This window comes from Dipodomys merriami, unplaced genomic scaffold (genome assembly GCF_024711535.1).
Source record: "Dipodomys merriami isolate MVZ:Mamm:240054 unplaced genomic scaffold, mDipMer1.0.p SCAF_2, whole genome shotgun sequence".
NCBI classification, from domain to species: Eukaryota; Metazoa; Chordata; class Mammalia; order Rodentia; family Heteromyidae; genus Dipodomys; species Dipodomys merriami.
Window position 1 is genome coordinate 59,832,538 of NW_027203381.1, and position 20,845 is coordinate 59,853,382.

The 20,845-nt window shown below is 42.4% G+C and overlaps 1 protein-coding gene across 3 annotated transcripts in view; it reads right to left on the reverse strand.

Annotated features, from left to right (window-relative positions):
* Positions 1–20,845, reverse strand: part of Etv5 (ETS variant transcription factor 5) — a 72,315-nt gene that overhangs the window by 33,929 nt on the left and 17,541 nt on the right. For all 3 annotated transcript variants that reach the window (XM_070029772.1, XM_070029770.1, XM_070029771.1), the window contains exons 6-7: positions 5,656–5,785; positions 4,502–4,789 (exon numbers count right to left, since the gene is read on the reverse strand). In XM_070029772.1, the coding sequence (XP_069885873.1) occupies positions 4,502–4,789; positions 5,656–5,785 (418 nt within the window). The remainder of the gene's footprint in view (positions 1–4,501; positions 4,790–5,655; positions 5,786–20,845) is intronic.

A 20,845-nucleotide genomic window follows, 5' to 3' on the forward strand; every position in this document is an offset into this window, starting at 1 on the left:
AGAACAGTATATCTCAAAATTCTTAGATAACCTATTTTTCCACTGGAGACCCTTCAGTTGAATTGTGGGACCTTCTTCAACTTGAGATGTAATAATATATGAAAATACGTGTGACCACACTATGGACCTGAATAGAAATAGCTTCTGCTCTACCCAGCACGTGTGACCACCTCCCACAGTCCCATGAAATTGGGTGGCTGAAGGAAAAGCACACTACTCTAAGGAGCAGCTGGTCTCTGGGGATAAATGGAACATGTCTGAACATGCCAAATTGCATGGTTTTCCCTTCCTTTCAGGGAGGAAATCACCAATATAAATCACAGCTTTCAAGCACAGTGTTTATCTTCTAAAAATAACCTGAGTTGTGAAGAATTATATACTAGAATTATATGAAACATTAAGAATGTACTTTGACAAGATTCTATTTTAGTTGTTTAAAGTATAATCCTTGCAAAATACCATCACTATCAACAAAATACATTGAGGTCAAATAAGATACAGAGATAAAATGTAATCTAAGGAAAGGGGTACTTAAATCAGTTTTTATCTAATCCATTTTTATCCTCAAAAAAAAACCAGACTGGAGCTGGGAAGGTGGCTCAGTGGTAGAGCACTTGCCTTGCATGCCTAAGGCTCTTGGTTTGGTTTGATTCCTCAGCACCACATAAACAAAAAGAAAAAAAGCCGGAAGTGGTGCTGTGGCTCAAGTGGTAGAGAGCTAGCCTTGAGCTGAAGAGCTGAGGAACAGCGCCCAGGCCCAGAGTTCAGGCTCCACGACCGGACCCAAAAAAAAAAGAAAAGAAAAAGCTAAGAGACAGTGCCCAGGTTCTGAGTTTAAACCCTAGTACTGCTACAAAAAAAAAAAAAAAAAGAGGGGGGGGAAGGGCCAGGTGCTGGTGGCTCAGACCTGTAATCTTAGCTACTTCAGAGGCTGAGATCTGAGGATTGCACTTTGAAGCCAGCATAGGCAGGGAAGTTCTTATCTCCAATTAACCACCAAAAAACCAGAAGTGGTGCTGTGGCTCAAAGTAGCAGAGTGCTAGCCTTAAGCACCAAATTTCAGGGACAGCTCCTAGGCCCTGAATTCAAGCCCCCATGACTGACCCCCCCCCCAAAAAAAAAGGCAAAGAAAGGAAGAAAAATAGAGTACTGAAGAATGTTTCTGTTTAACAAAAAAGGTACAGAAGAATAGGGGTGATGGTAGCAGAGATTGACCATGATTTTTCTCCACATGTGACAGTTACTTATATATTCAAATCCCCAACTCAGTAGTGGGTTGAGCATTTTGATTCTGCCTTTCCCACAGCCAGGGCCTCCTGTGTACTCTGATCTTTGACACAGTACTCTAATACTCTGGTACTCTGTACTATTTCTACTTTATTGATTCAGAAGCCTACAGAATACTTCCCCTTGGACTCCATTTCTATCTCAAGACTCTCCACATCATCCCAGTATGTGTGAAACCGTTCCATTCCCACAGGCAAAGACGTTTAGGAGGGAGTAAGTTCAAGATGACAGGCAGACTTCAAAAGAATAGCCCTGAGATAAGCTATATCCACATTCTGCTCTGGCCCTTCTCCCTTTAGACCCCTGAAGGCTGATGGCACAAATCTCAGAGACCCAAGCCTCTTCCTTTCTTGAGGAGGTTGAGCAGCCTGGAGGTAGATGACTCTATTGTCAGCCAGAGCTGCAAAAGGAAAAAAAATTCCAGTGGAATTAAGGTGTTTCCCCAGTTCAGCCAACCATTCATAAAATGTTACACTAGCCCTTTGGATATGTTATTAAAAAAAAAAAAAAAAAAAAAGGAGTGAATTGAGAGGGACATAATACTAAAACAGATTTAACAAAGAACAATTTTTCTTTATGGTATAAAAATACAAATGTGCTAAGTATTTCAAATGCTGAATACATCTACTACCTCACCCCTCTTCCTCAATTGATAACCCTATAGAAAATCAGCAAGATGCTGCTGTTTACAGGAAAAAAAAAAAAAAAAGACAAAAACCTACTGAAATAAAAATGGTATCTCAGCCAGAATTCATAAGCTGGCAGGTCTACAGGGTGATTTTTGCCCACAGAGTGATTTTATTTAGTCTATAAAGTATTGTTACTATTTTTAATTTAAATTAATTGCCAACTTAAAACAAATCTGTGCCTACTATATAAAAGTCGGGAGCTGGTGGCTCATGATTGTAATCCTAGCTAACAGGAAGCTGAAATCTGAAGCTCGAGGTTCAAAGCTAGCCTGGGCAGGAATGTCTGTAAGACTCTTATCTCCAATTAACCAAAAAAAAAAAAAAAAAAAAAAAAAAAGGAAGTGGCGCTGTGGCTCAAGTGGTAGATCACTTGCCTTGAGCTGAAGAGCTCAGGGACAGCACCCAGGCCCAGAGTTCAAACCCCATGACCAACAACAACAAAAAATCCAAATTTCCCAATTATCTGTCAAAGAGCAGCTTGTGACATAAAGTTAACAACTGGCTGCTGTCTCTTCAGTTGAGTTCCAGTCCCAAAGGCACCATCCCCCGCTACCCAATGCTCACTCCTTAGACCCCGTGCAATGCGGCAGATTAACAAACAACTAACCATAATACACAGCGCTACAGGGAAGCTGTCAAAGCAAGGGGACAGGGGAAATCAGAACCAACCAAAGTATATATACACAATGGAATTCTATGCCTCCATCAGAAAGAATGACATTGCCCCATTTGTTAGGAAATGGAAAGACTTGGAAAAAATTATATTAAGTGAAGTAAGCCAAGCCCAAAGAAACATAGGTCCCATGGTTTCTCTTATTTGCAATATCTAGTATAGGTATGAGTCAAGCGGAAAAGGTCAGATAATGTGAGGTCAGGAAAATGAACCCTTAGATATGTATTTTAATGTTTTTTTCTTTCATGCATGTGTTTCTAACGCATTTATAAGATTATCTTTGTTGCTTTGTATGTCCCTCCCCCACAGTATAACCCCTGCTTTCACTATATTTGATGTCAGTATAACTTGTGGAGGAGATGGGGAAAAACCAGTTGTTTAAGGATACAGGTGGACCTGTTGCAACAATGAGAAGTACAAGTTGTCATGTCCAAAACGAGCTTTACAACGTCGGTGGGGGGGGGGGGGGAAGGATTGGGATTGGGATTGGGGGGGAGGGGGGAGGCTGGGAAGGGATGTGAAGGGTAAACCAAAGGAGGAGGGTGCAATGCTTGGTAAGAAATGTACGCATTATCCTGCCCATGTAATTGTAACCCCTCTGTACAGTATGTTCACAAATAAAATTAAATTAAATTAAAAAAAAAAGAACCAACCAAAGGTGCTTTATTATTTCTGCATTTCATCTAGAAATAAGCCACAGTGACCTTCAAGTAAACACTGATGGTCATCCAGGTTGAACCAAACCTGGAGAAAGTCCACTCCCACATTCTTCCTTCTCCTTCTCCCTTACTCCACCCCTCCCCACACACAATGCAGTGAGACAGCCATGAACTGAAATGGTCGCCATCTTATTCTATCCCTTGGTTACATCACTGACAATCCATGACCTCACCATCCCAGAAACTTGAAATAGGGCAGGCTCCCAGGACATCCCACATAAAGGCCATAGTATCCAAAAATCTACACCTCAATAACGGACTTAGAAGAACGGGGGAGCCGGGCGCTGGTGGCTCACGCCTGTAATCCTAGCTACTCAGGAGGCTGAGATCTGAGGATCGTGGTTCAAAGCCAGCCCGGGCAGGAGAGACCGTGAGACTCCTATCTCCAATAAACCACCAGAAAACCGGAAGTGGCGCTGTAGCTCAAGTGGTAGAGCGCTCGCCTTGAGCTGAAGAGCTGAAGGACAGCGCCCAGGCCCAGAGTTCAAGCCCCACGACCGACAAAAAAAAAAAAAAAAAAAAAAAAAGAAGAACGGGGGATACCTAGATACCTTTACTTGGTGATTAAAAAAAAAAGTACCCTTAAAGCCTCAATTCCCTAATTAGGAGCACAACATATGTGGAGTATAACTAGGCAATTTCTATCTTCAAAACCCTGAGCTAATCTCTCAGTGATGAACTATGTTAAAAATAGATGAATAATGTCCCCTGTAACTCAGCTATCTTCTCTAATAGTTAGGTAAAATAGTAACAAATTAGTTATGAGAGGTATAAACCAAAGTTCAAGCTTATGGGTAGTCTCCAATGAGGAGCCAGGAAACTTGCCCTCAGTGAGGGTCCATAGACTTGTGTGTTCTGTGTAGCTTGTGTGTTTCCTGTAGCTTGGAAAGGAGGTTAGTAGCACCAAGTATCTCTCCCTTCCCTGCTTCATAAGGTTTAGTAATGTCTACAAATCTTATGGAGCACCCCACGGACAGCGTGGAATACAAGTAGGTTCTACTCATCTTATTATTAATCTTACCACCACAAGGTGCCTCAATAGCATAAGAACTTCTATAGGTACCAGATCAAACTGCTTTCCCTCTCCCAATGAGGACAGGAGTTGAGGAAGTCCAGAGCAGCCCAGCACCCACCTCTGTTCTGATGGATACTGGTTTTCAGGCATCATCTTTGGCATCTGCAGGGGCTGATGTGGTGGTCTAGGGACAGCAAATGTCTGCGGCTGTGGTCCAGGTTCTGGAAGTGAGTGAGGGGTGGGGGCAGGGCCCACACCTGGTACTGAGCCAGCTCCAGGGGCATGAGTTGAAGGGGGCAGAGTGGCTTGAGGTGGGGGAAATAGGGAATTCTGATGGGTGGGTGACAAAGGAGTGGTTGGAGGGGTTAATGGCTTGAACCCAGAGGGAGGCTTCCTATCATAGGCACTGCAAACAGAAAGAAAAGAAGGGACCATTAGGCTGCAATGAAGCCATTAGCATGGTTACCAGGTCCAGTTTTCAGCCCCTGGTTGCCAGGAAATAACAGCATTAACATAGTTAAATTGCTAGAAGCCCTGAGGGAATATTTGTACCTCAGAAAAGTGACAAACACACTGCGTCACAGGGACTTGTTTAACACATCTAGTGATTTTTCTCAAAGATAATTTTAGCCTCTGCTTCCGGTTTCCTTTTTTCCCTCCTTCTCAAAGAATTCTCTGTGCATGTGTAGAGAGGTAGAGGGTGAGGGGAGAATATACATCCGGGCATTTTCAGGTCCCATCTCCTACGTATTCCAGGGCTTTAGGGAATGAGTAAGAATCCTGGTGAAAGGTAAACTTCTGATATAACATCACTTGAATTAACAAACCTCAGCCTCCCCCTCTCAGGCAGATCTATGTTTACCTTCTAGAGCAAAGAATGGTTTAAAATTAAAGCTTCATTCCCGGAGCTTAGATATTCCTAGGTAAAGGGCACAAGAATGGGACCTTTTTTTTTTTTTTTGGTCTATTCTGATTTGAAGATTACTTCCTTGGTGCTTAAAGTTCACATTAACATATGATAGACATGAATAAGTATTCTCGGCCTGTCTCAAATCCACAGATCACAGATCAAATAACCCAGTATTCCAGGCTAATTTAGATCCCTATAGATCTATATTGTTTGTGGCTCTCAAACACATTTTTCTTTTTGTATATAGCCCCATAGTTCCAAATGGACTCGGGTACACCTAGCGGATTCTATTGGATAATACCTAGAACATTCAACTTGATGGCCACTTCCACTCTGGACAGCCTTCCTCTGGCTCCACTTACCAATAGTTGTAGAGGCACTTTTCTCCATAGTTAGCACCAAGAGCCTGCTCATGGCTACAGGACGACAGCTCAGAGGAGGGGCTATGCAGCTCCCTCTTGATCTTGGTTGGAGGTGGGGCATGAAGCACCACTGAAATCAGAAAAGAAAGAAAAAGAGGGAAAGCCAGTTAGTTTAGACCACAAGGCCTCCTTTCTCAAACCTTCCATCCACCTAATTGTTCTTAGAATTCAAGTCAAGTCACAAGTCAAGCAAGCAAGGCAAATCACTAAAAAGACACAACCTTGCAACAAAATCGAATTTAAATTCCTATTTAGAAGCTAAATAATTTCAGAGAGGGCCTTTTTACCCAAAGTAGAAAAAGCCCTAATAACAATGTTGTACCATCAGGGCTGTCTTCTAGTTGTGAGTTAAAATGGCTACTGTCTGTCCAGCTACCTTGGAGGGCAGGAAGGAAAAACAGAGTTCAACTTCTGTGCTGGCCACTTTCTACTACATTGAGGTCTTAGTAACAAGATAATCACACCAGTAAAAAGATAATCTGCCTGGTGCCAGTGGTTCATGCCTATAATCCTAGCTGCTAAGGAGGCTGAGATCTGAGGATCACAGTTCAAAGCTAGCTGAGGAAGGAAAGTCCTTAAGACTCTTATCCCCAATAAACCACCAGAAAACCAGAAGTGGTACTGTGGCTTAAGTGGTAGAACGCTAGCCTTGAGCTGAAGAGCTGAGGAACAGTGCCCAGGCCCAGAGTTCAAGCCCCATGACCTACAAAAAAAAAAAAAAAAGATAATCCCACTGGGAGCCAGTGGCTCCCATGTGTAATCCTAACTACTCAGAAAGCTGAGAGCTGAGGATTGCAGTTTAAAGCTAGCCCAGACAGAAGAAAGTCCATAAGACTCATTCCCAATTACCCACCAGAAAACCAAAGTATAGTTGTGGTTCAAAGTGGTAGAGTACTAGCCCAGGACCCTGAGTTCAAGCCTCATAATATATATGTGTTATACACACACACACACACACACACACACACACACACACACACACACACACACACACACACACACACACACACACACACACACATAAATAAAATCACAAGGCAAGATATAGTGGCTCATAGTCAAGAAGCTGAGATCTGAAGATCAGTTTGAAGCCAGACCTGACTTTTATCTCCAATTAACCACTCCTCTCCCCGCCCCCCCAAAAAATAAAAGCTGGAGTAGAGCAATGGCTCAAGTGGTAGAGCACCAGCCTTGAGCAAAAAAGGCCCAAGTCCCAGTATTATCACCAAAAAGAAAGAAAAGAAAATGTAACCCACTACAATTTTGTTTGACTCAATATTTATGCCTAAAATACTTTTAGGATTTTGGTTAATTTCCAGTGATTACACCAAGTAGAATTAGCCATCTCACCCCTTCCATGTGAGAAGACTAAATGACCTTCCTTCCAGCCAACAAGTCTTTTAAGTCTATATCCCCCGAGTTCTGGGCTCAGCTGTCAACACATTAGATGGAAACTATTACCAATGACAAGATATAAAGTTAAGTCATGGCAGTGACTGACTGAAGAGGACAAGTTTCCATCACTCTTACATAATGCCAACTGCTTTTCTTGAACACATGCAATAGAAGTTGAGAACAGATTATATTTAGAAGTCTAATATTAGAGTCTCGTGATTTTTTTGATGGTGACATCATGGCAGCCAACACAATTGTTATTAAATGTTTTCATATAGATAAATAGCTAAGTTTATACATGAATATTATTAGTAAATATGAGAAGGGAAAGTTGGACAAGATGATACAATTAGTGCATTGGCAACTAGCAGTATGGCCACTTGGTCACTGCTTCTCTTACCTATCTTCAATTATAAAAATTTTGGTGAAGTTATGAGGAAAGGTAATCAAATTTCAATTGAAACAAAAGTTACATGATCTAGCGACTCAGGGCTGAGATCTAAGGATCATGGTTCAAAGGCAGCAGTTTACCAAGCAGGAAACTCCATGAGATGCTAATCTCCAATTAACCACCAAAAAGCAGGAAGTAGAACTGTGCTCCAAATAATAGAGCACTAGCTTTGAGCAAAATAGCTCTGGGACAGTACCCAGAGGCTAAACAAACCCTAGTACTGGCACCAAAAAAAAAAAAAAATTGCAACCACTGCTTTACTGGAGTTTGGAAAAGTAAATAATTATAGTACTATTCAATTTCCTCATTTTGGGTTTTAGTAATATACAATATACAGTTCTGACAAGACTAACACTAGAGTATAAACCAAAGTTGTCCAGAAATAAAACTTCTATAATTGTCAGAGGAGAATCTAAACTGCTAGCTCACTCTTAATCTAGATTTCTGCAAATCTAAATAGAATGCTTAGTGTGTGCCACACCATTTTGGCTCTAAGTTAGGTAGTATCTTTTACCACAAAACTGTCTTGTACATGGAATCTTGTGTTCTTACTCAAAGAAGGAATTCAAGAAACATGGTAGAGGTATAACTCAGGTGGTAGAGTGCCAGCCAATGAGTGAAAGCAAGTGTCTGAGAGCAAGTTCAAAGTCCTGGTCTTACACAAAAAAGCAAGCAAGGAAGCAAGAAAGAAAGCCAAATGAGGGAATGATGAATTATATTATCAGTACCTCTAAGTAGGAAGCACATGGTCTTATATAAGGCTAACCACAATTTAGTCACACATAGATACCCCTAACCCCTGCTACAATCACGGAATCCCTCAATTAAGGGAATAAGAAAACAGAGAGCTGGGTGCCAGTGGCTCACCCCTGTAATCCTAGCTACTCAGAAGGCTAAGATCTGAGGATCGTGGTTCAAAGCCAGTCCATGCAAGAAAGTCTGTCAGACTGTCATCTCCAACTAATCACCAAAAAAAAACAGAAGTGGTGCTGTGGCTCAAGTGGTAGAGTGCTCACCTTGAGCTGAAGAGATCAGGGACAGATAGCACCCAGGCCCAGAGCTCAAGACCCACCAACTGACACCCCCCCCCAAAAAAAAGAAAAAAGAAAGAAAACAGAGAATGTCAGGAATAAGACTAGAAGTTTAACAGATATATGTGATGAACAGTAGAGCCATGGGAACCCTGTGAGTAGCAAGAGACAACCTCACCATCCAAAGTTTCACTGGTCTAGAGGACACATAGATGGTCGGACTATGTTGTATTATATTTAGGCAGAAACTCAAACCCAAGGAATTTTCCTTGTTTTCACTTGAGAAATAAAAGAAAATGGCACAGCACCTTGTAGATAGTGCTATGATGGTACACAATTACAACCTGTGCTTTCAAAAATAGGGTATTTACCTTGGCACAGAAGACTTACTAAAAGATGACAAAAAAAAAAGACAAAGACACAGGACCACAAAAGATAATTAATTAGAAATGAAAAAAAATATCACAGACTTTTAATAGAAATGAAAAGACTGAGAAAGTATTGACTAAGCTGATACACATCTACAATTTAGAAACTTTTGAGTTCAAGCTCAAGCTATACAAGATGAGCCCACAAAATCTATGGATCTTTGACAGTAATTCCTAATGGGTATAAGACCATCTTCTTTGTAATACATTTTTAAATTTCTTGCTTTCCTCCCTTTCTCTCATTTCCTTTCCTCCTCTGAGTACCTTCTATGAACCAATCAGTCTAAGATGTTGGGTATGAGTGTAAGCAAAACATAAAGTACATCATCAATGCATGACAATATATGCATAATTAGTGAGTTGATTTTGGGTGTTTTGTTGCTGGTTTTTGTTTTGTTTCATCCTGGTTCTAGGGCTTGAGCTCAGGGTCTGGTACCTGGTACCACTCAAGACCGGTATTCTACCACTTGAGCCACAACTCTACCTCTGGCTTTTTGCTGGTTAACTGGAGATAAGAGTTTCACAGTCTTTCTTGCCTGAGCTGGCTTCAAACTGTGATCCTCAGATCTCAGCCTCCTGAGTAGCTAGGATTATAGGCATGAGCCACAGTGCCCATCTGAGGGATTGGGTTTTGTTGTTTTTTGGAGTCCCGAGGCCTGAACTTTGGGCCTGGGCACTGTCCCTCAGTTCTTCAGCTCAAGGCTATCACTCTACCACCTGAGCCACAGCACCACTTCCAGCTTTTTCTACTTACGTGGTACTGAGGAATCGAACCTAGGGCCTTATATATGCAAGGCAAGCACTCTACCACTAGGCCACCTTCCCAGCCCTTGGTTTTTAATGTTTCCTCTTGGAAACAGTTTAGAAGTTGACTATGGCCTTAGTACACTTAATTCAAGCTTTCACGTTTATATACATACATTTGCTCATATGAACATGTTTATACTTCCTTGCTAGTCATGCCTCAGATACCTAAGTTCAAGAACATAGACCCCCACCCCGTCCACTATGTCTAGGACATCAGAATGTCCAGGATCAGCCAAGCAGTGAGGGCTCATGCCTGTAATCCTAGCTACTCAGGAGGCTAAGAACTGAGAATTGTGGTTAGAAGCCAGCGCAGGAAGGAAGGTCTATGAGACTCCTATCTCTTTATTAATCACCAAAAAAAATGGAAATGGAGCTGTGACTCAAAGTGGTAGAGGGCTAGCCTTGAGCACAAAAGCTCAGAGATACTGCCCAGACCCTGATTTCAAGCCCCACAATCAACAACAACAACAACAAAGAATGTCCAGGATCCACTTTCACCCCTGCTGGCAACAAACCTCTGAATCAGAAGCCTTCACACGTCTTTGCCATCCTTGCTTCCTATTCTAGGGTTCCCCTCAATGTCTCATTCTCCTTTCTACAAAGTAGAGTGTTTCAAAATCATCCAAGTTTCAATCTGCCACAGACTTTATTTCTGCACTGTGGAGGTTAAAGGAATTGCCAACCGGCTGTACTGAGGTCTGAAGAAGAGGCAGGCTTGCCTCTCCTGATCCACACGGGCTTTGTCTGCCTTCCACCAGTTGTCACTGTTTATGGCTTGTTTGGGGGTTTTCCTCCTCCCTTCTTCAGTTTCATGACTTTCATCTGGGACAGACTCATCTTTCCCAAATCAGCTGTGCAGGCCTGACTTTGACAGAGGGCCGTATTTGGTCATACTCAACAACCACAACTCTTACTTTACATGGAAAGTTGTCTCATGACAGAAGTTAAGCAGAACACTGACACCTGCTTCTGCATGGCAGGCCATGAGACTATTATCTCAGGTGGGCTACCTCTAATACAGAGGCTCCATAGCACTTCAGCACAACTGTGATATGGACTGTTTGCTAACAGTAATAGCCAGATATTCCTCAGAACTCAAGCCATCATCCTACAGCAAAGGCTTACTCTTAAGCTTACTACTCTATTGATAACCAGCTAGCTGTGTGTCATCATTCCTCACTTGGACCATTACCATTCTACCACATTTCCCTCTAGAAGACACAAGGGGGAATAAGTTGGCAATGCCTGAGACATCTGGCCACACATTTTCTGGTTGTGGTAAGTAATAAGAAGGCAGGCAGAAGCCAGTGTTGGTGGCTTATGCCTGTAATCGTAGCTACTCAGGAGGATGGCAGTTTGAAGCTAGCCAGGGCAGCAAAGTCAATGGGACTCTTATCTCCAGTTAACCAGAGGCGGCGCTGTGGCTAGCCTAATAAAACACACACACACACACACACACACAAATACAAATGCAGGCAGAGGAAAGACAATCAAATAAGGAACATGTGAATATAGAAATGACACTGCCAGTACAGAATTGAAGCTACTGTACCATTCTTCTTTGATTTACCCTTAACTTGTCTGTCTGACTGTCCCACTCATAAAATCCTGAAGCTTTTGAAGTCACCGGAGGGAATGTTTCCTGGGATCTGTGGTTTGAAAAGCCAAAAATGTCCCCAAGTCTTACTTTCTAATTCACTCTTGTCTTTTCTTAACTCTGGACATTTTTTGACAAACTGAAACAAAACTCATAGAGGTAATTAGTGAGGAGAAAAATTAAGGCTTTAAATTCTTTTTCTTCCTATTGTATTACCAGGAAGAGTCAGAAATATTTCCCATTTTAGGACTGAGTGGATTAGACTCATTTCAAGCATAAAATACATGATGATTATTATTTTTATTCCTTTTCATTGCTATAGTAGCAAAAATGAGTAATAACACCTCACCCTTGAGACAGGCAGTTCACAAGGAGATTAAGTAGGTAGCTGACCTCCTGGCACCTAAAAGAGTATCAAGGCAGACAACAGTGGCTTACACCTATAGTCCTAGCTTGTCAGGAGGCTGAGATATAAGGATTTGTGGTTGGAATCCAGCATATGTAGGAAAGTCTATGAGACTCTTATTTCCAATTTACCACCAAAATGACAAGACATGGAGCTATGGTATAAGTGTAGAGTGCTAGCCATAAGCACAAAAGCTCAAGGACAGCACCCAGGCACTGAGTTCAGACCCCAAGATCAGCACAAAACAAAAAACAAAAACAAACAAACCAACAAAAAGACAGTATTCAGAAAAAGAGATCCTCACTTAAGATTTCCAAATCTAGTAAGAAGCATACTTAAAAGTCAACTGAATGGTTAACATGGATCCTACCTGGCAAGTTTCCAAAGATAAAAATTGTCAATGTTAGCCGGGCGCTGGTGGCTCACGCCTGTAATCCTAGCTACTCAGGAGGCTGAGATCTGAGGATCGCGGTTCAAAGCCAGCCCGGGCAGGAGAGACCGTGAGACTCCTATCTCAAATAAACCACCAGAAAACCGGAAGTGGTGCTGTAGCTCAAGTGGTAGAGCACTCGCCTTGAGCTGAAGAGCTGAAGGACAGCGCCCAGGCCCAGAGTTCAAGCCCCACGACCGAAAAAAAAAAAAAAAAAATGTCAATGTTATCCATTTTATCTAGGGGGCACAAGTTTTAAAAGCAAGGATAGGTGAAGGTACAGGAGAATGCGCCATTTTAATATTTAGCACAGCTAAATCGCAGTAAGCAATAAGTTCTCAAATTTAAAACAGAAAAAAATCAACTACTGGACAATCTGTGCCAAAAAAACTTTAATGAGTCCCTGAAAAGCCCTCTCTTCAAACAAACTATTTCTGTGATGTAATTATAAACATCTGACCCTCACTCTTCTAAGGCCAACGAAGTAACACAGATGTGAGAGGCGAAAGAATGAACATGTTTAGACATCTATAATTCTATATATTCACTCTAGATGTAGCCTAAAAAAAGTCAACAACTTAAAAGAAAACGTTTGCCGGGTGCTGGTGGCTCATGCCTGTCATCCTAGCTACTCAGGAGGCTGAGATCTGAGGATCATGGTTTCAGGCAGGAAAGTCTGTGAGACTCTTATCTCCAATAAACCCCTAGAAAACCGGAAGTGGCGCTGTGGCTCAAGTGGTAGAGTGCTCATCTTGAGCTGAAGAGCTGAGGGACAGCACCCAGACCCAGAGTTCAGGCCCAAAAAAACCCCAACTTTTTAAAAGTCAATGCTATGGGAGAGGTGATAAGGAGACTGCTGTGGGTTAAAGATAAATAAGGCACAAACTTCAGCACATACACTAAGATTGGAATGATAGAGAACACTAGCAAGATCCTCGTGGAAGAATGACAAATTCATAACGAGCAAAGTATAAATCACACACATTATGAATGTATGAACCCTAACTTCATCTTAGATTTAAAAAACTATCAATATCAGCTATCCATGACAATTGGGGACAACTGGAAGATTATAAATATTACCAAAAGTGAAAGTTAATTTATAGGTATGGGGAACAGTGTTCTTTTTTTGAGCTTTGTACTGAAGTATGTGAGCAAATGTAACTTGCTTTCAAATGGCTAATTTGAAAAGTATATATTTATATATCTACATACAAATACATGCACGTAGCTAGACACATACATATACAGAAAACAATGCAAATGTAGCAATGTCTTAAAAATAAATCAGTAAAACAGATATTATATTCCATTTTCCCAAAGAAATGAACAATTCTTTTTGAGGAAAAAAGTCCTTTATGTATGACTGACAAAAGTGGGAACTTCAGCTGGGTGCTGGTGGCTCATACCTGTGCTCCTAGCCACTCAGGAGGCTGATCTGAGGATCCTGGTTCAAAGTCTGACTTTGATGGGAGTCTGTGAGACCCTTATCTCCAATTAACCACCAAAAGCTAAAGTGGAGCTGTGACTCAAGTGTTAAAGAGTGCTAGTCTTGAGCAAAAAAAGCTCAGGGACAGCACTCAAACCTTGAGTTCAAGCCCAGGACTGGCATGTGTGCACATTCACACCCATACACAAAGTGTCAACTTCAAATTCGTGTATTTGCACAAGAAGAAAGTCACCTTTTAGCTGGGCGCTGGTGGCTCACACCCGTAATCCTCGCTACTCAGGAGGCTGAGATCTGAGGATCGCAGTTCAAAGCCAGCCCAGGCAGGAAAGTCCGAGAGACTCTTATCTCCAATAAACCACTAGAAAACCAGAAACGGTGCTGTGGCTCAAGCGGTAGAGTGCTCACCTTGAGCTGAAGAGCACAGTGACAGCGCCCAAGCCCAGTTCAAGCCCCATCACTGACCAAAAAAAAAATAAAAAAAGAAAGTCACCTTTGGCTACTACCAAACTGGAAAGATAATAGAGCCTGGGAACCTCAAATTACACAAGAATAAATGTTGGTCATACTCTTAACATCTAAGTCTGTGATTCTCAAATATTTTATTGGCCTTGGCTCACTTAGAAAGGACAAGGGAAATACTCTAGAGCCCAAAACAAGAACAGCCACTAACATCACTGTGATTACTCCCAGCTGCCAACACTTCCACTGCTTCTACAAACAGACAGGGACTGACTTCACATACATATTAATGACATAGAACATAAATGTGTCCAACCAAGGCCGCAGTGCATTCTTGGGGGGAAAAATTGGGAGAATTTTCATTCTGTGTGACTACATATGCATAATAAGCTTAAAATGCTACCAGAACAGTGTGAGAATTAATTACATTTCATTAAAAGAGCACACAATGCAGCCAACACCAACTTATAGCGGTTAGTAAAATTAAAAAGAGTTCAATGTTTCTTCACTGAGGTTCTCCTCATACTATTACCATAAGCAGTTGTTTTGGCCACTTTTCCCCATAATGGCTAAACAGAGACAGAACCAGGGCAAGAAGGAAGCTGAATTGGGTAGCCTCAGTTTTTGCTGCTCAGAGCCTATGATGAGAGGAGAGAAAAGCAAAGACTGTGGGTAGGGCACATCTGGCCCCACCATCTTACCAGGCTAGGGCATCCAAAAGGAATACAAGGCTAAAGATCTAAATGGTGCTCAAGAAAATCTGCCTGCTTGGAGAAATCCCTGTGCATTTTTGACCTAGGAACGAAGGGCTGCAGGAGGATTTTGTTGTGGAACCAAGGCCCTCCAGACTATGGGAGACAAGCACCTAATACAGCTAATGCCTAGTCAGAGAAGCATCTTAAAGGGTTTGAGGGGAGGCTCATTCTGCAGTCTCAAACTGCAAGGACTGCATGTGTCATGGCAAAGTCCTACATCAAGAAAGCAAGGCTGGAAGCCAGCACTGGTGGCTCACACATATAATCCTAGCTACTCAGGAGGGCTGACACCCAAGGATCACGGTTCAAAGTCAACCCAGACAGGAAAGTCTGAGAGACTCTTATCTCCAATTAACCCACCAGAAAACCAGAAGTGGCACTGTGGCTCAAGTGATAGAGCACTAGCCTTGAGCTGAAGAGCTGAGAGACAGCACCCAGGCCCAGAGTTCACGCCCCATGACTGATGAAAGGGGGGGGGGGAGGGGAGGAGGAGGGAGGAAAGAGGGGAGGGAAGGAGAGAGAGGGAGGGAGGGAGGGAGGGAGGGGGAGGAAGAGAAGGCTGGGAATGGGGCTTAGTGGTAGAGTGCTTGCCTAGCATGAACAAGGCCCTGGATTCCATTTCTCAGTACCACATACACAGAAAAAGCCAGAAGTGGAGCTGTGGCTCAAGTGGTAGAGTGCCAGCCTTGAACAAAAAGAAGCTCAAGGACAGTACTCAGGCCCTGAGTTCAAGCCTTAAGACTAGTAAGAAAACAAAAAGAAAAGGCTTCTGCTCTGGATTAGGATTTGGTGTCGGTGTGTAAAAGGAAAGTTCCCTTCAGAATAGACACAGCTGGATCATCATTTAGGAGTTTAAATTGGTTGGTAGGAGGTGGCTAAATTGTTGATTAGTCCAAGTCATTTTTCTCCTGTTATTTGTCTAGTTTCTTGGCAAGGACTAAAGAACTGTCACTATGGTAGTCTATTTCAGAGTCCCAGGTGTAGGATCAACAATGAAGTAGCAGAATACATCAATGAACAATTACAGAAGGCCTTCTTATATGGCCAATATCATCTTCTGTGCAATAAATAATGTTAAGAGACAAATTAGAAACCAACAAAGCTAGTTCCTGGAACATTTGGCTCCAGGAATCAGATTTCTCCTATGCAGGGGGAAAAAAACCTACAGTCAGCAGAAGATGCTCCAGGAACTGATGTGTGGACCAAAAAAGAAAAAAAAAACAAAAACAAAACACTTTGTTGTTAGGACTTAGCTCCAGAAAAATTGGGCAATATAATCAACTAAAGAAAAATTGCTTTGAAGTTAAAATCATGACATGGCCCATGGGGAAAGGAAAATTGAACAAATAGGGTTTTTACATGGATACAGGAATAGGAACAACCAAAAATCACTATTGGGCTGGGAAGGTGGCTCAGGGGTAGAGTGCTTGCCTTGCATGCATGAGGTCTTGGGTTCGATTCCTTAGCATCACATAAGCAGAAAAAAAAAGCTGGAAATGGCTCTGTGGCTCAAGTGGTAGAGGGCTAGCCTTGCTCTGAAGAGTTGAAGGACAACACCCAGGCCAAGTTCAGGTCCATGACCAACAACAACAACAAAAATCACTATTAAGATTTTTAAGTTTGGCCAAGAACTGGTGCTTATGGCTGTAATGTTAGCTTACTCAGGAGGCTGAAATCTGAGGATCAGGGTTTGAAGTCAGCCTAGGCAGGAAAGTCTGTGAAACTCTTATCTCCTACCAGCAAAAAGCCAGACAAGGACTTATAGATCATGTGGTAGAGTGCCAGTCTTGAGCACAAAAGCCCAAGGACAGCACATAGGCCCTGAGTTCAAGCCCCAGGACTGGCACCAAAAAAAGAAAGAAAAAAAAAAAAAGATTAGGAAGATTAGGAAGTTTCATGAATACAGCTGGGGACTTACTAGAGTAAAATGACTAGAAAAGCCTTAGCACCAAATCATGCCAAAGCAGGCACAAACTGAGTTAAGAAGATACTGCTTGTTTATAAAAAGCAGATAAAGTTAGAGCAAATAATTGGAAATTCAAGAACCAGGACCTTTGGAGTCAGTTTTGTGGGATAAAGACCAGGAACTTAGTTGGTAAACTATGAAAAATTGTTCTGCACTTTGAGAGACAGGATCTTCACAGAATTGAGAAAATTTGTAAAGGGGGTGGCAATCACACACACTTGTCAGGAACACTGGAAAGCTGCTTTAGAAGTCTGAAAATGGAAACCCAGGGGCCTTGAATGTAGGAATTAGAAATCAAAGGAAAACAAGCTTAGAAAAAAATCTGGACTGGGCTGGGAAGGTAGCTCAGTGGTAGAGTGCTTGCCTTGCATGCATGAGGCCCTGGTTCCATTCCTCAGCACCACATAATCAGAAAAAGCCGGAAGTGGCGCTATGGCTCAAGTGGTAGAGTGCTAGCCTTGAGCTGAAGAGCTGAGGGGCAGCACCTAGGCCCAGAGTTCAGGCCTCATGACCAGCAAAAAAAAAATCTGGACCAATTATTTTTTTGGGGGGGGAGGGGGGGATGGTGCCAGGAGTGGGATCTTAAACTCAGGGCCTGGGAGCTGCCCCTTAGTTTTCTCACTCAAGGCTGATACCATACTACTTGAGTCACAGCTCCACTTTTAGCTTTTTAGTGGCTAATTAGACAACAGAAGTGATACCATTAAGAGTGTAAGACCTTGAAGCCATGCTCTGTAAAGCTTCTTTGCCATAAACCATTTCCCTCAGGTAACCAAAAATCTCTGCTGTGGACCAAGGCACAACAGCGCAGTGTATCAGGCTAAGGTGTATGCACTGGGCATGTAGGACATGCCTTCCTCTGGGAACTTGTTGGCTATGTATGAAACCATGCTTATTTGACAAGATGCTACCCCAAGGGCACACTGGCCGAGGAGAGGGAGATGTTTCAGAGCTTGGTTTTTAAAGGGTTAATGTTACGCTATTTTATGCCATTACTACTTTCTAGAAGGCAGACTAGAGATGAAAGATGGTTTCAGTCATGTTCTTGAGAAGCCCAGTTCTGAAGGTGCCAAAACTCCTGGGCAATGCCAGCTTAAGGAGCTCTGCCCTTTGATCCCAAAACAAAAGCCTTTCTGGTTAGGATAAAAGCAGGAAAAAATGAAAACAAGGGTTTTACGCTCATAAAAACCTCATAAGTTATTTGTAGGAAGAACTTGACTTGGTAGAGGCCTATGTTCTACAGGAAGAACTTTAGTTGGGGGCTTTCTTACACCGAAGGAATCGAATTTGAACTCTAACACTGATTTTATCTAGTGAATGAATGAATATAACACGAGGGTAAGGGGAGGCGGCTTGAAGGTTTTATTCTGCTAAGCTTCACTCAATGATTACAACATCTAGGAAGAAATTTTCTCCCTCCCCTTACCCATCCCCTAAGGCCTCTTCCAAGCAATGGTAGCAGCTGGCCAGAGCATGTGTTGTCTCCCAATTAAACTATCAGCTTAGAAGATGAAAAACAAAATTTTCCCATGAAAGCCAGCTTAGCAGATCATTGTAAGATATAGAACTTTAACCCAATAGATGACATAGGACTATTCAGGGTGGTTAAGTAAAATGGTGGGGGTGGGTGGGGTGGGGGAATGAACACTCCAAACACCATAGGAAGCTTGAGCTCCACCCCCACCCATTTACCTATCCTTTAGAGAGGAAAAAAATGTGGCTCAGAACAAGATGACACCCAAGTCTTCAAAGGGCAGTGAGACAGAAGAGGGGAATGCCTGGATAAGAAGAGAAGTGGTCCTCAAAGCCATTTACTGCTTCTATTGCAGGAGACTTTAACCCTCTACAGTCTGAGAGGGTCCAGGGAAAAACTCAGGGCAATGGGCCAGGACACAGGAACAGATCCACTGGCCTGTTGTACGCTTTCAGAGGCAAGAATCATCAAGATGCAGGGCATAATGATTTATGTCTGCAGTCCTAGCTATTTGAAGAGAATTTTCTTTCCTTTTTTCTTTCTTTCTTTTTGGTCAGTCCTGAAGATTAAACTCAGGGCCTGTGCACTGTCCCTCTGCTTTTTTTGCTCTGCTTCTGGCTTTTTGGTTGTTACTAGGAGAAAAGAGTCTCACACTTTCTTTCTTAATCTGGCTTTGAACCATGATCCTCAGATCTCAGCCTCCTGAGTAGCTAGAATTACAGGTGTAAGCACCCAGCTTAAATTCAACTTTTCAAAGAGTAATCTCCAAGCAGAAAATTTGTTATTAAATAAGGAAGAAAAGTGAATGCCAGTGTCTGCCATAACCAATGCCAAGGCCAATGGTAGCAGACTTTTTTTTGACCCAAATGATCTAGTTTTACATTTGCTTCCTTTAACACTCTCCACACTTCAGCTTTACTCTCAAAATAGCTTGGATCTGTGTAGCTCCTTTTCTTCAAATGCATTTATACCAACAATTTAAGATTGGTGTTTTATAGAATTCTAAAAATGGGAACGCAGGGACCTCAAGTCTAACAGCTAGAAATTAAAGGGGAAAGGAGCTTAGAAAAAAAACAGGACCGGGCTGGGAAGGTGAATCAGTGGTAGAGCATTCATGAGGCCCAGATAGTGGCAGTGCCTACTTGGGAGACAGACATAAAAGGATAATTTGATCCCAGGAGTTTAGGCCAGCCTGCACACATTGAGAGAACCCATCTCAAAAAGACAAAATGAGGGCTGGGAAGGTGGCTCAGTGGTAGAGCGCTTGCCTTGCACGCATGAGGCCCTGGGTTCAATTCCTCAGCACCACAAAAGCAGAAAAAGCTGGAAGTGGTGCTGTGGCTCAAGTGGTAGAGCACTAGCCTTGAGCTTAAGAGCACAGGGATAGCGTCCAGGCCCAGAGTTCAAGCCCCACAACCGACAAAAAAAAAGTGGAGATGTGGCTCAAGTGGTAGAGTGCCAGATTTAAGCAAAAAGGTAAGAAATAATGTCTAGGCCCTGAGTTCAAGACCCAGTACCAGCATACACACATGCGCACATGTATTCACATACACATATACACAAATGTGATGGTTGATTACACCAACAGATCTGAGTATCCTTTAAACCACTTTACTGCTTTCCCTTGACAAATATCTAAGGAATTTGAATATTTAATCTTACACAAGGTAATAAAACAATGGGCTTGTTTTCAGGATCTCATGGAGAAAGAGGCCTAAAAAAGCCCTGTTCTCATCCCAGTGTTATGTTGATAGTGTGGCTGTGTGGTAGACAAGATTTGGTGAAAGGCTGGCTATAAAGGGCTTCTCACAGTGTAACAAACCAGCTGGGGAAAGGAAAACAGGCTTTTTTTTTTTTGGTAATGATACTAGGCTTGAAGTCAGGGCTTGGCGTCCTTTAGTTTTTTCACTCAAGGCTAGTATCCTATCTATGTGAATCACAGCTCTAATTCCATTTCAGTGGTTAACTGGAGATAAAGAGTATCATGGAGCTGGGAAGGTGGCTCAGTGGTAGAGTGCTTACCTTGCATACATGAAGCCCTGGGTTCGATTCCTCAGCACCACATAAACAGAAAAAGCTAGAAGTGATGCTATGGCTCAAGTGGTAGAGTGCTAGCCTGGAGCTGAAGGGCTCAGGGACAGTGTCCACAAGCCCCACGACCAGGGTGAGGGATACACCTTCTTGGGTTACTTTCAACCGTGACTCCCCAGATCTCAGCTTCCTGAGTAGAGAGGAATACAGGTGGCTCACTGGCACCCAGCTGGTGCTTTTTTCTTGAGGGGAAAACAAAAACAACCCGCCTGTTCCCCCCTCAAAAAACCCCCTCTAAAATCTAAAAGCCTTATACCCTTCCTTTTATAATTCATTCCCAATTTATACAAGTGTCATCTAACCTGGCACTAAAGTGAAATGTTAACAGTACTTGAAATAGCCCGGTGGAAAATCTTATCTTCTACTTTAAATTTAAAATTCATCCTTAAA